This window comes from Macaca thibetana, chromosome 3 (genome assembly GCF_024542745.1).
Source record: "Macaca thibetana thibetana isolate TM-01 chromosome 3, ASM2454274v1, whole genome shotgun sequence".
Lineage (NCBI taxonomy): Eukaryota > Metazoa > Chordata > Mammalia > Primates > Cercopithecidae > Macaca > Macaca thibetana.
Window position 1 is genome coordinate 113,747,930 of NC_065580.1, and position 16,844 is coordinate 113,764,773.

At 40.3% G+C, this 16,844-nt stretch overlaps 2 protein-coding genes across 9 annotated transcripts in view; one reads left to right on the forward strand and one right to left on the reverse strand.

Annotated features, from left to right (window-relative positions):
- PSMA2 (proteasome 20S subunit alpha 2) overlaps window positions 1–16,844 on the reverse strand; it is a 617,132-nt gene that overhangs the window by 501,188 nt on the left and 99,100 nt on the right. The gene's annotated exons all lie outside the window — the stretch shown is intronic.
- Window positions 1–16,844, forward strand: part of HECW1 (HECT, C2 and WW domain containing E3 ubiquitin protein ligase 1) — a 456,269-nt gene that overhangs the window by 296,672 nt on the left and 142,753 nt on the right. For all 8 annotated transcript variants that reach the window (XM_050783350.1, XM_050783356.1, XM_050783351.1 and 5 more), the window contains one exon: window positions 2,327–2,496. In XM_050783350.1, coding sequence (XP_050639307.1) covers window positions 2,327–2,496 — 170 coding nt within the window. The remainder of the gene's footprint in view (window positions 1–2,326; window positions 2,497–16,844) is intronic.

Below are 16,844 nucleotides of genomic sequence, written 5' to 3' on the forward strand. Positions count from 1 at the left end.
ACATATATATGTATATGTCTTTCACACTCTAATAAGTCAGGGTCTCCAAGACCACCCCTAGGTTCAACAATTTGCTAGGAGGACTCACGAGACTCAGCATCTAGTTATACTCTTGGTATGACTTATTACAGTGAAAGGATACTTAGCAAAATCAGCTAAGGGTAAAGGTGCTTAGGGCAAAGTCTAGAGGAACCCAGGAACAAGTTTCCAATGGGCCTCTCCCGGTGGAGTTACACAGACATGCTTCATTCCCCCAGGATGAACTGTGACAACATGTGGAAATGCTATCTACCAGGGAAGCTTCTTAGAGACAAGAGACAGGGTTTCTACTCAGTGAGGTGTTGGGGGACAGTGGGGGCGGTGCTGGTCATGTGTGCATCTTCTGCTTAGCCCACACCAAACTTCCAGCCTCCCAGAAGGAAAGCAGTGTTCACCATAAGCCACATCATTTACACAAACACTTAAGGCACAGTGAGCCACTCTTACCAGTTCTGGGAAGGTAGGAGCCCTCTTGAAATCCAAGTTTCTAGACATTAGCCAAGAGCCAACCAAATAAACAGTTGAGTAGTGTCAGGCTGCTATGTTAACTTCTGTCTACACATATTCCTGCAGATGTGGCCTGGGTTTTGCAAATTTCTGTGATGCTTGTACTTCTTGCCTTCTTTCTTTCATTGGCAAGTGTGGGGGTGAAAGTGACTCCACTGTGGATGTGAATCCACTGTGTTGACTTCTGATCACCCCCAGTCCTGTGAATGCCTCCTCTTCCTACTTTATCCACTGTCTCTAGTGTAAGAACACGTCAACCTTGACGTTATTGCAGAAACAACAGGCTGTGATGCAGGCAGCATTCCTGCCTGTTCTGGAGGGCTGCCTTTCATTGTCTTGCACAGAGCAGTGGCTTATTTACCCCTTCCCTATGGTACATAAGCCCTGGATCTGGCGAGTAACAGTGCAGAGATCTACCAGTCTCCTGCAGCCCAAGACCATGCTTGTCTGTGAGTTCCCTAATAAAACTCCTTTTACCGACAAACTGGATTTGTCTGCCTCGTTCTTTGGTTTCTCAACTCCTTTGGCATTTGGGGGCCATTTTGACTATATGGCCCTTTCACAGAGCAGTAATATATTATCATGCCAGAGAGTAGGAATAATTTTATTAAGCAGATAACCTTGGATCAACTCAAAATAACTTTTAAATAAATGCATATGAAAACATCTGTGCTTTTTCATCAGTAACAAATTATTGAAACCCCTCACAACTTATACCTTGACTGGGAATCCCTGATCCTGTGTATCTTTACCTCCATTTGTTACACTTGTGTATAAATGTAAATAATTTTGTTTGAAAAATACTTCAACAATAGAAAAAGCTTTAAAAATTACATTCCTTGGCTGGGAGCGGTGGCTCACACCTGTAATCCCAGCACTTTGGGAGGCCGAGGCGGGTGGATCACCTGAGGTCAGGAGTTCAAGACCAGCCTGGCCAACATGGTGAAAACGCGTCTCTACCAAAAATACAAAAATTCACCGGGCGTGAGGCATGGTGGTAGGCACTTGTAATCCCAGCTACTCGAGAGGCTGAGGCAGGAAGAAATGCTTGAACCCGGGAGGCAGAGTTTGCAGTGAGCCAAGATCCCACCACTATACTTCAGCCTGGGTGACTCCATCTCAAAAAAAAAAAAAAAAAATTATATTCCTTGACATCATAAATATATTTCTAATAAATATAATGTGATTTCAAATTATCCAACTATAAACCATTGCCATAAATGATCTTGTGCACACACACTCTTTCTGTCTCTCCTTGTGCAGCATGAAATTGTACATGGTCAGATATCTTCAATTAAACAGAACAGCTTGGTTTTCAAAGCCCTGCCCTCCCTGGCAGCAGGGTTTCTCAGAACTCTCCTCGTTGACTGCACTCAGCCCCATGGAGGCCAGGTCTTGTTTGTTCTTTCCTCCATTGTCCACGCTCTGTGCTCTTTTCATCCTCTTCTCTCTCTTTATTTCTGCCAATTCTCTCACCTTACTCAATGAGGCCCACATATATTGTGAGACTCCAACCCTTATTTTTTTAATGTCTTCACCTTGCAGAGGAATTTTACACCCAGACCCATCAAATTTCCAAAGTTGAACTTTGTCTCCCTGGGCTACCCACGTTTCCTGGGGTGACCCTCACTCCTTCACCCCAGCCCATTTACCTGCCTGAGTAACACTAGAGATCTAGTTCATAAGGGCCAACGGTCCTCTCATGAAAGGTGTAGTTACCAAGTGCCAGTTGTTAACCTCCCTAAAACATATTTAAATTAAAGTATCCTTTATTTTATAGATTTCCAAGCCATGGGGTTGAAGAAAGGGATGTTTTTCAACCCAGACCCTTATCTGAAGATTTCCATTCAGCCTGGGAAGCACAGCATCTTCCCCGCCCTCCCTCACCATGGACAGGAGAGGAGATCCAAGATCATAGGCAACACCGTGAACCCCATCTGGCAGGCCGAGGTGAGTGCTGTGGGCCCTGAAAAGAAGCCCAAGTAACAAAGTGAAAGGGCTGACTATGAACCAGCTCTCCTCCTTCCCTCCATTCATGGAGCCCTGGGCTCTGCTGCTGAATCTGTGGCTGTCATGGTCTTAGAAGGGAGCCATGTTCTCCAGCAGTTGCAACTCAGGGATCTTGATCAAGTCTCCCCAGACAGAACTAACACACTTTTCATTGCACTGCATGCAGTAGCCTCTTCTGATTCAGAACCCATGCCATGAGAAGGACGGCCTTTCCCTCTGCCCTTCATGTGGGAGAAGGAAGAGAAGAGTTGTGATCAGAGCCTTCCAGTTTCTCCACAGCTCTTACCATGCACATGATCCTTGAGCAAGGGTGTCAAATCTCACATGTAGCCTTCTAGACCAGTTCCAGAGATTCTAAAACTATCAGGTTCCTGGGATAGGTGAATAAGTAAGCCCTAGAATATCCCTGGTTGGGTTAAATATTATTTGATTTAAATAGATAGTGAAGCCTAATGGTTTATCCCATCTTCATGGTTTGCACGGGGCTGGGCAGCTTGCTAGAGTATTGAATAGTCTGTGTTGTCTACAAAGGCCCTTCTTCACTCCTAAAAGTGTCGCCTTTGCCAGGGGTTTGGAGGGTCCTCAAAGTTCTCTCCTAAAGGACACACAGAAAGTTGTCACCACTTATTTGGCCAGGCAAGGTAGCCTGCACTTATAATACCAGCACTTAGGAAGGCTAGGGCAGGTGAATCACTTGACTCCAGAAGTTCAAGACCAGCCTGGGCAACATGGCAAAACTCTGTCTCTACCAAAACAAAACAAAACAAAAAAAAATTAGCTGAGCATGGCGGTGTGTGCCTGTGGTCCCAGCTACTGGAGAGGCTGATGTGGGAGGATTTCTTGAGCCTCACAGGCAGAGGTTGTAGTGAGCTGGGATCATGCCACTGCACTCCAAGCTGGGTAACAGAGCGAGACCCTGTCTCTGAAAAAGAAAGAAAAAAGAAAGTCATCACCACCCATTTGGCTGCCTCCCTGCCAGACCTGAGTTTGAAGCTATAACCCCCAAACCATGTAGTTGAGGGGCGGGGAGGCCTAGGTCATGAGAGTGGATGGAGTATAATGTAGGTTAAAAGTACACTTTTATAGTCATAGAAACCCGAATTCTAATCCCAGCTTGGCCAGTTAATAGTTTTATAAATTTGAGAGATCAGTTATCCTCCACCCGAGGCTTAGATTACCCTCCTCAGCCTATTATTGATGGAAACATGCTCCCACTGAAGGAACTTGCTTTGGAGAGGATTTCTTCCTTTATTTTTCAGAGTAGATCATCTCTGACTTAGAGCTTTCAAGCATCCTTGACAAGAAAACATAATTAGACATATGAGAGCAAATATTTTTTATTATCTATTAAATCATACCACTCCCTTCCTGGGCTTAATTAACCCTCTCCCAGGTTTCCCAGAAGAGCTTCGTTAGAGCTTTGAAGTAGACATGAGGGAAATAGACTTGTACTGAAACTTCCTCCTAGCGCTGGTTATCAACGGATTCTAAAACACTGATAGCACCACTCGAATGGAATAATGAATCTTAATTTGTTTATTCAGTCCTGGCTGTGCTCATCAATTATTTCTGAACTCTTCCCTACATTCCTAGGGATAATAAAAGATACCACAGGAATTTATTTTGTATGAGAGGGAAGGCTTCTCTCTTCTGAAGGACTTTAGTGGAACCTATTCTAAGACATTTAGTCATAAAGGTGTTTTAAGTGGCAGAGAATGTTTGGAAAATCCAGCACCATCAGAATGTTTTTTGGCTAAAAACATCAACTAGAATACACTTTAAGTTCTGAAATGATTTCTGAAGCTTTGATTAAGACTGATTTTATTCTGGCAGAATACTGGCAAATCCTCCCCAGCCCTCTGCTCTGGGCTGCCTCCCTTCCATCCCACGTGGTGCAGTTATAGTTATTCATCTAAAATATCCCTCATCTCATGTCCGCCTGATAAGGCTCAGGCTGAGGATAACTGATGTCTCAAGTTAAACAGTGTGTAACTGGCTGAATGGAGATTTGAACCAAGGTTTGTGTTGCTGCAAAACTGTCCATTCAGCCCCTAAATTGTACAATAGTTCCCAGGGTCCAAATGTCAATGTCATAGCTCCTCTGCAGAGCATTCAAGGCCTTCTTTGATCGGGCGTTGCTTACCATTATGTCAGTTAAGTATGTATTTGGCTCCAAGCAAGAGGAAATCTGACTGGCTCTGATATTTCTCACAAACAAGACGTCCAGAGGGAGGTGATCCAGGCAGTGCCGCTGTTGAGTGAGCCCCCAGGGCTCCCAGCTCTCCGGGCCTGCCCACTGCACCATCCTTAGCAGATGGCCTCATCCTCCTCTGTTAAAGCCTCAAGTCCAAATTCCAGGCAGGAAGAAAGCAACAGGCCAAAAAAGCCTTCTCCTTGCAGGACTTTGCATTTTCTTCCTGGGAGAAAAGCCCTTCTCAGCTAATACCCTGTTCCCTCACATATGGCCTCGCCTGGATGGAAACACTTAGCATTTCACCTCCCTGATTCTGGTAGAGGAAGGCAGGAGAGAAGATGGTTGAACACAGGTATTGAATAAACTAGCTAATAGCACATGTGACATCCTCCAGCTTCACTCCCCACTACCTTTCACCTCAGATCTATGCCAAGGCCACTCCCCAAATGCTCCACATGCTTTCATGTTGTCGTGTATGTGTGTGTGTGTGTGTGTATATATATATATATATATATATATATATATATATATTTTTTTTTTTTTTTTTTTTTTTTTTTTTTTTTAGAAAAGTCTTACTCTGTCACCCAGGCTGGAGTGCACTGGCCTGATCTTGGCTTATTGCAACCTCCCCCTCCTGGGTTCAAGCAATTCTCCTGCCTCAGCCTCCCGAGTAGCTAGGATTACAGGCATGCACCACCACACCCAGCTAATGTATTTTTAGTAGAGATGGCGTTTCTCCATGTTGGCCAGTCTGGTCTTGAACTCCCGACCTCAGGTGATTCGCCCGCCTAGACCTCCCAAAGTGCTGGGATTACAGGCATGAGCCACCACCCCCGGCCTGTCTTTCATGTTTTATCTTTACTTATATTTGTCTAAAATGCACGTCCCCACCTAATCCACCCAGCAACTACCACTCATCCATCAAATCTCAGCTAAACTACCACTTCCCATATGGGGTGCTCCTGGACTCCTCCACCCCAGGCCTTAGGAACAAAGCACTTCCTTGTACAGACTCTGCCATGGTGTTGCCAGGTTCCTTTTATATCCACCTCTGTCTTTCCCACAAGACGATGAAGAAAAGGAAATCACATCTAATTCATCTGCATATTTCCAGTTCCTGGAACCTACTAACAGTAGGTTACATGGGGTTTATAAAGGGCCTACTATGCCAAGCAGTGTTCTAAAGATTTTATGTAATCAATTCACTTAATCCTCACAACACCCCTATGAGGTATACACTATTATAATCTTTGTTTAAAGGGGACGAAACTCCTAAGGCACAGAGAAGTTAAGTAAATTTCCCAAGGCCACACAGCTGGTAAATGGCAAAACCAGTATTTGAACCAGGTAGTCTGCCTCTAGAGCCTAATACTGAACAGTTTTATTCTTAGGCAGTTGTGAGTAAATTCTGGAAGGGTATCAACAGTTTATACCAGACATTCAAACTGATCACAACCTCTCCCTTTCATTTAAGAAATGTCTATTAAATGTCTACTCTGTAGTAAAGATAGAAGTCACTGAAAGGACACATAGCTGATTGACAGATAAGACCTCTCAGATGGCCAGGCGTGGTGGCTCACGCCTGTAATCGCAGCACTTTGGGAAGCTGAGGCGGGTGGATCACCTGAGGTCAGGAGTTCTAGATCAGCCTGACCAACATGGTGAAACCCCATCTCTATTAAAAATACAAAAATTAGCTGGGCATGATGGCAGGCGCCTGTAATCCAAGCTACTCGGGGGGCCGAGGAAGGAGAGTCGCTTGAACCCAGGAGACGGAGGTTGCAGTGAGCTGAGATCGTGCCATCACACTAAATGACCTCTCAGATTAGTAGAAGGAGACAATACAAATATAACACAGTAAATGTTCTAATCAAAGTATGAACAAAACACTACAGAATACAAAGAAAAGAGCAACGTGGCCTGAGAGAAGACTTCACAGGGGATATGCTACTGGACGTGGTCTTCACAGGGGACAAAATGCTTTTCAGGGTAGAAGGGTCCTTCCAGGCAGAAGGAACAGCATGTGCAAAGGTACCAAGGCATCCCACAGACACTTAGCATACTGTTTGGAAATATCATGTGGTTAGAGCTTGTGGTGTGCATGGACAAGTGATGGCAACTGGGCTGGGCTTATTCTAGTCGCTCTCATTTAGTATGGTTCCCTTATTCCTTGCAAATGAAAGCTAATGTTGGCTTTGAGGTCCCATGTGGCACCCTGGTGAGTGAAATGATGATACCCTGTTCCTACAGGATTCATGCAAGTCTTCAGATTTCTATGCAAGAGGGTAAGAACCAAACTGCCCTGCTTTCTGCGTTTACTGACTAATATATAAAGGGTATTCAACGAGAAATCATTGAAGTTGCCTGCACTTAAGTGCAAGAATATCCTTTAATATGTAGTTTAAATGCTACATTTATTTCTGTGGTTAATGTTGCATTGAAGTCTTATACGATTCTTTTCAAATTTATGTAAATTCAAACTTGAAACGTATTTTTTTGCTAATTAAGACATGTTAGTCACAGCTACTTGGGAGGCTGAGGTGGGAGGATTGCTTAAGGCCAGGAGTTTGAGGCCAGCCTGAGCAACATAGTGAACTTCTGGCTCAAAAAAAAAAAAGACAAAAAACTTAAACCTTAGAAAAATTAAAGTTTCTATTAAGATAAGGAGGGAAAAATTAAGAGACATAAATACATATGAAATGCAATGAAAGTGAATATAAATAAACAAGAGAGTTCCATGTTGATTGATCAATCTCCTTCTCTTTATTATGACTGTAACTAGAAACTCTTTGCACCCAGGAACACTCTTCTTGATTTTCAAGTTCGTTTTCTTTCCTGGATGGATACAATGAACACCTTTAAGATGATAGTTACACAGAGAAGTTAAACACAAACAGCAGCAACTAGGGTCTTGGGTGCTCACGTAGAGAGTATGTTTAGACATCTGAATAAAACAAAGAACTCCTAAAAGCAGATTCTCAGCAATATCAAGTGGATGGAGCAAATACCAAATTCCAGCCTGAAGCCATGGTGTTTGTTAGCCTCCAGTGCCTTCTCTCGGCCTTTGCCTTCCAAAGCTGGGTGGATTAATCCCCATGCATGCACGGTCAGCAGCATCAATCTGATCACAAGATTAGAAGATTAGACAGAGAAGGCCTAGCGTTTGCTCATGGAGCTTATATTCCAATGTGAGAAGACAAAACAAAACACACAAATAAGTTAACAATATAATTTCAGTGGGCAGTAAGTAGTGTGAAGGAAATCTCACACAATTACAGGATATGCATGACTAAGGGGCTCCTTTCGTTAGCAGTGGCCCAGGCAGGCCTTTCTGAGTCGCCGTCACATGACCTGAGAAGCCAGACATGCAAGAAGAACCTGGTTAGATCCATGTTCCAGACAGAGGATGCAGCTAGTGTGAGGGCCCGAGTGTAACGAGCATGGCAGGAAGGTCGTTGTGGCTGGAGTACAGTGAGTGTGTGAGGGGTGGGGCATAAGAAGAAGCTGGAGAGAGGCAGGGCCAGCTCCTTGTAAGCCACAGAGAAGAGTTGGGATATTACTCTAAGAGTGATAAGAAGCCATTGGAGTGTTTTTAATAGGGAAGCATCATGGTCTGATTAACATTTTATGAAAACCTCCCTGCTGCCATGTGTGGGATAGATATAAAGAATCAGGAATAGAAGCCATTGATTTCCTACTTGGTCAAGATGTATCATTCTTTCCATACATTGTTGGATTTGGTTTACTAATGTTTTGCCAAGGATTTTTGCATGCACATTCATGAAGAACATTGGTCTTCAGTTTTCTTGTATTAGTCTGTCTTGGTATCAGTGGTACTGGTATTGGTTTTGGTATCTGCTGGCCTTTAAAATGATTTGGGAAATGTCTGTGTCAACCTGGGCTGCTATAACAAAACACCATAAACTGGGTGGCTTAAACAACAGATAGGTATTTCTCAAAGTTCCGAAGCTGGGAAGTCCGAGCCCAGGGTGCTGGCATGGTTGGGTTCTGGTGAGGGCCTCTTTGGGGATGCAGATGGCTGCCTTCTGGCTGCATCCACACGTTAGAAAGAGAGAAAAGGAAAGAGAGCACACGGGTTTAAGTGAGTGAGCTCTTGATTCCTCTTATAAGGGCACTAATCCCATCATGAGGACCCTATCCTCATGACCTCATCTAAACGTCATGACCTCCAAAGGCCCCGCCTCTTAATACCATCACTTTGGGTGTTAGAGTTTCACATATAAACTTGGGGGTTGGTGGTGGAAGGAGAAACACACACACACACATTCAGTCCATAACAGGTTTCAGTCCACAACAGGAAGTTTTCCTCTTCTTATATTTTCTGGAAATGTCTGTGTATAATTATTATTTCTTCCTTAAATGTTTGATATAATTTACCAGTGAAAACATCTTAGGCTGGAGTTTCTCTGTGAGAATACTTTAAATTATGAATTCAGTTTTTTAAATAAAAAGAGTCATTTAGATTACCTATTTCTTCTAAAAGAAAACATTTGTCTTTCAAGAAATGTTGCCATTTTTTCGTGTTGTTTGGCATAAAGTTGTTCAAAATAATTGTTTTATTGTCCTTTAATGTTTGTAGGCTTATTAAGTACAATACCTCTTTCATTTACATATTGGTGAATTGCTTTTTCTCTCTTTTTGTTAACCGATCTAAATATCGGTTTATTAAATTTGTTAATTTTGTCAAAGAACTAGCTCTTGACATCATTTCTCTATGTTTAACTGTTTTCTATTTATTTTTATATATGCCCTTATTTTTATTTATTTATCTCCTTTATTGCTTTCTTTCTTTTTTTTTTTTTTTTTTTAGCTCCTTAGGGTAAAATTCTAGATCTTGATTTTAGACTTACATTTATTCTCTAATATAATTATTTAAGCAATAAATTTTCTTGTAATCTCTTAACTGCATTTTATAAATTTGTATATATTTTATACTTTCATTGTCATTCCATCAAAAGTATTTCTTCATATTCCTCCTTTGACCCATGGATTATTTTGAAATATGTTGTTTAATTTCCAAACCTGGGTATTTTCCTAAATCTCTTCTGTTACTGACTTTTAATTTTATTTTATTGTGGTTAGAGAATATACTCTATATGAATGCAGTCTATTTAAATTTATCAAGCCATGTTTTACAGTCCAGCATATGATGCATTTTGGTAGACTTACCATATCAACTTGAAAAGAATGTATATTCTCCTATTGTGGCATATCAAGTCCTATAAATATCAGTTGAATCAAGGTGGTTGAGTTGTAGAGATTCTCTGTGTCTTTATTGCTTTCTATGTCTAGCTGTTCTATCAGTTGCCACAAGAAGCATGTTTAATCCTTTACTATGTTCATGGAATTGTCTGTTTCTCTAATTCTGTCAACTTTTGTTGCATGTATTTTGAAGCTCGTGTATCAGGTACTTGCATAGTTATGTCTGTGCGTCATGTTTATAATTATAAAATATTTTTCTTTATTTTTGGTAATGCTCCTTGTCTTGAAGTCTGTTTTATCCCACTAATATAGCCACTCCAGCCTCCCTTATGTTTAGTGTTTGAGTGGTATACCTATTTCCTTCCATTTACTTTCAAAATGTTTGTGTTTTTACTTATAAAGTGCATTGCCTATGGACAGCATATTCTTGGGACTTAATTTTGTTTATTACAATAATCTCTGCCTTTTAATAGGAATGAATGGCCCATTACCATTTAACGTATTTATTCATGTAATTGTATTTAGGCCCACTATTTTATTATTTGTTTTCTGTTTGTCCTCTGGATTGTTTTCCTATTTCCCCTTCCTGATTGTTTTTGGATTATTTGGATATATTTTAGAATTTCATTTCAATTTATCTACTGGGTTTTTAGGTACACAGTTTTGCGTTACTTCCTTCATAGTTGCTTTAGGGACTAGAAAATACCTTCCTATATTTTCATGATCTACGTTGAGTTAATATTGTACCACTTTACATAAAATGCAGTAACTCTTCAACAATATTACCTGCATTTATCCACACTCATGATCTTTCTTGTTGTAGTTATTGTATATATCACATTGTATGTACATTATAAACCCTACATGACGATATTAACATTTTTTGCTTTAAGTGGATGTGTATTTTAAAGGAACTAGGAAAAAAATATAGTCCTTAATGCATCCCCATACATTTCCTATTTCTAATGCTTCTCATTTATTTCTTTTAATTTTGTTTTGTTTTGTTTTTTGAGATGGAGTTTCACTCTTGTCCCTCAGGCTAGAGCGCAATGGCGCAATCTCGGCTCACTGCAACCTCCGCCTCCCGGGTTCAAGTGATTATCCTGCCTCAGCCTACTGAGTAGCTGGAATTACAGGCACCCACCACCACACCCAGCTAGTTTTTGTGTTTTTAGTAGAGATGGGGTTTCACCATGTTGGCCTCCTTGTCTCAAACTCCTGACCTCAGGTGATCCACCCGCCTCGATTTACCAAAGTGCTGAGATTATAGGCATGAGTCATCGCACCTGGCCTCTTCATTTATTTCTGAAGACCTGGGTTTTCCTCTGATATCATTTCCTTTCATCGTGAGCTCCTTCCCCTGGCTTTTCTAGAGTGGGTCTGCTGAGACTAATCCTCTTATTGTTTATTTGAATGTCTTTATTTAATGTCCTACAGATATTTTCTCTGCAGATATTTTCACTGGATATAGAATTCTGGGTTAACTGGTGTGTTTCCCCTCAACACTTGAAAAAATATGGTTCCACCCAGTGAGATGGCACACACCTACAATCCCAGCTACTCAGGAGTCTATGGTGGGAGTATTACTTGAGCCCAGCAGTTCAAGTCCAGCCAGGGCAACATGGCAAGACCCCATCTCAAAAAAAGGTTTAAAACGCAGTTCCACTGTGTTATGGTCTCTATCATTTCCAATAATAAATCTATAATAATTTAAATCATTGTTGCTTTCCTATCTGTCAGGTGTCAGTTTTCTCTGGCAGATTCAGGGTTTTCTCTTTGTCTTTGGTTTTCAAGTTGGATTTTGGCATTCCCAGGCGTGGTTTTTGTATTAGTTTCTTAGAGCTGTCATAACAAAGTCCCACAAATTGGGTGGCTTAAAACTACAAGCATATATTGTTTCATAGTTCTGGTGGCCAGAAGTCCAAAATGAAGAGTTGGTTCCTTCTGAAGGCTCTAAAGCTGTTCCATGCCTCTCCCCTAGCTCCAGCGATGTAGGCAATTCTTGGCATTCTTGGCTTGTAGACTCCATCTCTGCCTCCATCTTCATGTGGTGCTCTCCCTGTGTGTCTCTGTGTCCAAATTTTCTTCTTCTTAGAGGGACATCAGTCATACGGGATTAGGGCCCACCCTAATGGCTTCATCTTAACTTGATTACATCTGTAAAGACCCTATTTCCAAATAAGTTTGCATTCAAAAGCACCAGGGTCTTAGACTTCAGCGTACCTGTTGAGGGACACAATTCTACTCATAACAGTTTTCCTCTGATTTATTCTATCGTTGGTTCACTGAACTTCTTGAATCTATAAGTTTATGTTTTCACCAAATCAAGGAAGTTTGACCGTTATTTATTTTTTCAAGTATTTTTCTGTTTAATTCTCTCCCCTTTTTCTTGACCTCCAAATGACCCATATGCTAGATCTTCAGAGTCCCACAGGTCCCTGAGGCTGTCTTCTCTCTCCTTGTAAATGGATAATTTCTATTGATCTGTCTTCAATTTTACTGTATGTTTTCTCTATAAAGTCCATTCTACTATTGCTTCTAGGCAATGAATATTTTCAGATATCAGAATTTTTTATTTTAAGATTGCCATTTGGTTTTATTTTATGTGTTTTATTTTGCTGATATTTCTTACCTATGTATATTCATCATAAGTTAATATTTTCCTTTACCACACGGGATATAGTTATAATAGCTGCTTTAAAGTATTTTCCTAATAATTTCAACATCTGGGGAATATTGAAAATGGGTCATATTTTGTGATTTTTTTAAATAAATTAAGTCATTCTGGATGATGGTCTCGAGCATTGTTAATGTTATACTGAAGAGACTCTGGATTTTGCTTCAAGGGGTATTGATGTTTTTGTTACAGCAGGCAATTGATTTGGCGCGGCTCCTACTGTCATCCATGTGGTGGGAGGCACCTCAGATCTAAGTTCAGTTCTTTAAGCCCTAACTGCAAACTGATTTCATTTGCCCTGTGCATGTATGATTCCGGGATCAACCATAAACTTGGGCTGAGTTTCCATACATCGTTGGGGGCTCTCCTTTGGCTCTCTTCTTTCTGGAGTTCCTCCTTTACTCTCTGGTGGTGCTGGTTGCCCCAGGCTTCTTTGCCTGGTTCATCCAGCCAAAAAGATGGTGAGATTTTTATAGGAGTTTTAGCTGCTCTGTACCACTATTGCAGCAACTATGGCTGCATTCAGGACAAAGACCTCAGTGTGAAGAATTCATTCCATACCCGTCTCTTGTTGCAGTGAACAAGTGTCAGCAATTAACTGTGTAGCAATTAGAAACAATTATTTTATATTTTTCTGGGCATTACCAACATTTGGATTTTTTAAAACAAGCTACAAATGTGTTTTGTAGCATTTTTATCATCCAGTAGATTCCATCTCTTCACTGTACTTTGTAAGTTATCCTATAAGCCAATATAGGTTTTAATTGTTGTCTTCTGTGCTACTCTTTGTAAGTGTACTAGTAAAATAATTTAACTTAAAAATAAATTAATGTAAGTCACCACATTGACAACATAAAGGAGAAAAATCATGTTTATCTCTGTAGATCCATAGAAAGTCTTTGATAAAATTTAATATTCATTTATGATTTTCAACAAGTCCTACAAAACTAGGAATAGGAGGTAACTTTTTTGTTAGAAATGTTTGTTTCCCGATGCCGTAAAGAAATAGCACTTGAATAAAAATGTAATTTCCTCAGCAAAGCCGTTTTTACTTTCTGCAGAAAGGGTACACTCACCAGCAGTTTTGCCATGAGAGTATGCCAAACAAAGGAAACAACGTCATTTATAACCTGACATGTCCACCCTACTGCTGTGTCCAGTTTCCATTGGCTGAAACAGAACCTCACATTTTGTATTTGTCCCAATTGGCTAGCAACTTAGAACTTTTAAAAAGAGGCAAAGGCAGAGGAGAACAAAGGAAGGAGGAAGTAACTTGTGGAATGCTGAGAAAGGTAAAAACACCTTCAAATAAGGAAGAGGAACAGGCTATGACCTAATGCTTGCTTGGACCAGTATAAGCATGCCAGGGTAAATATTTAGGCTAAATTGTGGGAGCTAAGAACATAAAGTACATTGATTTCTTTATTATGGCTAGCAGATATTTAAGAATGTTAGCACAGGTCTTTGAATAAATTTTGCTTCTAAGAGAAGTGACTATTTATTCCTAATTAGAAGGGGAGAAAGGTCATTGAAGAGGAACCTCTACTTTACTTTTTACATTTTCAATCCAATAGAGGACTTAATATATTAATAAATAACAACAATAAAATCCACAGCAAGCACTATGCTTACTGGTAAACTATTAAAATATATTTCCTGAGAATCAAGAACAAGACAAGGATGCACACTTTAGACACTTCTATTTAATATTGTGCTAGAGATTCTAGCCAGTGCAACACGGTAAAAAAATAAACAAATAAAGTATGTCAGCACTGGAAAGGAAGACACAAAACTGTCTGTATTCTCAGATAACATTATTGGGTCAGTATACAGTATAAAACACTACCCAAACTACCCAAATTAATTAGTGAATTTAGCCAAGTCATTGAATAAATAAAAGGTAAATATGTACAATAAATCATATTTCTATATGCAAGCAGAAAATAAAAATTGTTAAAAGATATTATTTACAATACCATCAAAAACTAAGGAATAAATCTAACCAGAGGAGGAAGATGGTTACACCATGCACTACCACATTGCTGAGAGAAATTTAAAACAGCCTAGATGAAAGGAGATATTGTTCAAGGCTTAGAAAAGTCAATATTCTTTAGGTGTCAATTCTTCCCCAAATCAATCTGTGGTTTCAGTGATATCCTAATCAAAATCCTGGGAGATACATTAATGTAACTTGACAAGTTAATTCTAACATTTGTATAGGAATACAAAATGCCACGTAGAGGTAAAGAGTCTTGAAAAAGAAAAAAAGGCAGGAATTTTATACTGTCAGATGTCCATACAAAATATGAAGCTCTAAGAATTAAATAGTGTGGCATGGGCACAGAACAGACAAATAGCTAATTAAATCGATTAGAATCCAGAAGTAGTTGCACCACATATCATCGTCGTTTTATGACAGCGGTGCTGCTGCTGTGCATTACGGAAAGGACAGCCTGTTCAAAATTTGATGTTGGGTCAATTTGCTGTCCATATAGAAAACAAATAAACCTCAAATGCAGTCTCACAACATACACAGTCTATTCCAAATCCATTGTACATCTAGACATGAAATTATTATAATAAAGCTTCTAATTCATAAGAAAACAAGTGAGAATACTTTCACGACCTTGTGGAAGCAAAAAAAAAAACTTAAATGGAATATAGAAAGCATTAATCATAAAATAAAAGATTAATTAACTGAATGACAATAAAATTAAGAACCACTGTTCATCAAAACTTTACATTAAGAGAAAGCCACAGAGTGGGTAAAGATGTTGAGCTAAGTCTAGGTGACAAAGAACTAATATCTAGACTACAAACACTACCCCCTAGAAATCAAAAAGAAAAAGGACAGACACCAACAGAAAAATGGACCAAAGACTTCAACGGGCAACGCACAAAGCAGAGATGTCCAAATGCCACTAAACCTATGAAAAGCTGCTTAACTTCTTTTGACATCCAGGAATAAAAATTAAAATGACAGTGTGATACCACTGCACACTCACCAGTGTGCAATGGTATGGCCAAACTGAAGAATATCAACAGTGATGGCTGCTGGTGAGGTGTGGAACACAGACTCTCTGACTCTGCTGATAGGAGGCAGGGAGCAAGGACATCAGTTAGGAGACAATTACAGAAGCCAGGTGGGAGATGAGGAAGCCTGGATCAGGCTGAGGCATGAACACAGACAAGTGTGGAGGTAAATATACTTAGCCACAATCCCTCATTTTTGTCTTCTGGTCTCCTCAATATCCCTTTGCTTATCTCCCTACAGTACGTTTAAACTAGGGCTCTGGTGTGTGAGAAGAACATCACACAAACAGTACAAGGAGCTCAGGCTGTTTTCTAATGCTGATGCTGTCTGTGAGACATTAAATATTACATTGGTGGAAACGTAATTGCGGCTTTACCATTAAAAGTAATGGCCAAAATTGCAATTACGTTTGCACCAACCTTACCAAAACATTACCAAACAATTTAAGCATAACCAAAACATTACCTACAATTACCCAAACCATTGCCAGACTTGAAGAGTCAAATATGGGCATAAACACCAGGGGTCAGGGTTGGAGCTGAACCTTTAGAGTATACTTCTTGTTTTTTATTGTTTTTTGTTTGTTGGAGTTTTTGTTTTTTGTTTTTTTTTTTTGTTTTTTTGAGAAGGAGTCTCATGCTGTCACCCAGGCTGGAGTGCAGTGGTACAATCTTGGCTCACTGCAACCTCCGCCTCCCAGGTTCCAGCAATTCTCCTGCCTCAGCCTCCCGAGTTGCTAAGATTACAGACACACACCACCACGCCTGGCTAATTTTTTTTGCATTTTTAGTAGAGATGGGGTTTCACCATGTTGGTTAGCCAGGCCGGTCTTGAATTCCTGATCTCAGGTGATCCGCCCGCCTCAGCCTCCCAAAGTGCTGGGATTGCCAGCATGAGCCACGGCATCCGGCTTTTTGAGGATACTTCTTGATGCCGAGTGCTTTACCAGAATTATATATACCATTACATTGTTTACCAGAGTTACCACATTTAATCATTTCAACAACATCATGCGTAAATGAGAATGAGACTTATTAGAAAGGGAAATTGCCAAAACCTTATTGATGGAGCAGAACAAACAGCCAGGTTAAGCTAAAAGCCCCATTGCCTGGAGATAAATCGCAGTGCCTGGCCAAGACTCGTGGTCACAATTGCTAAAT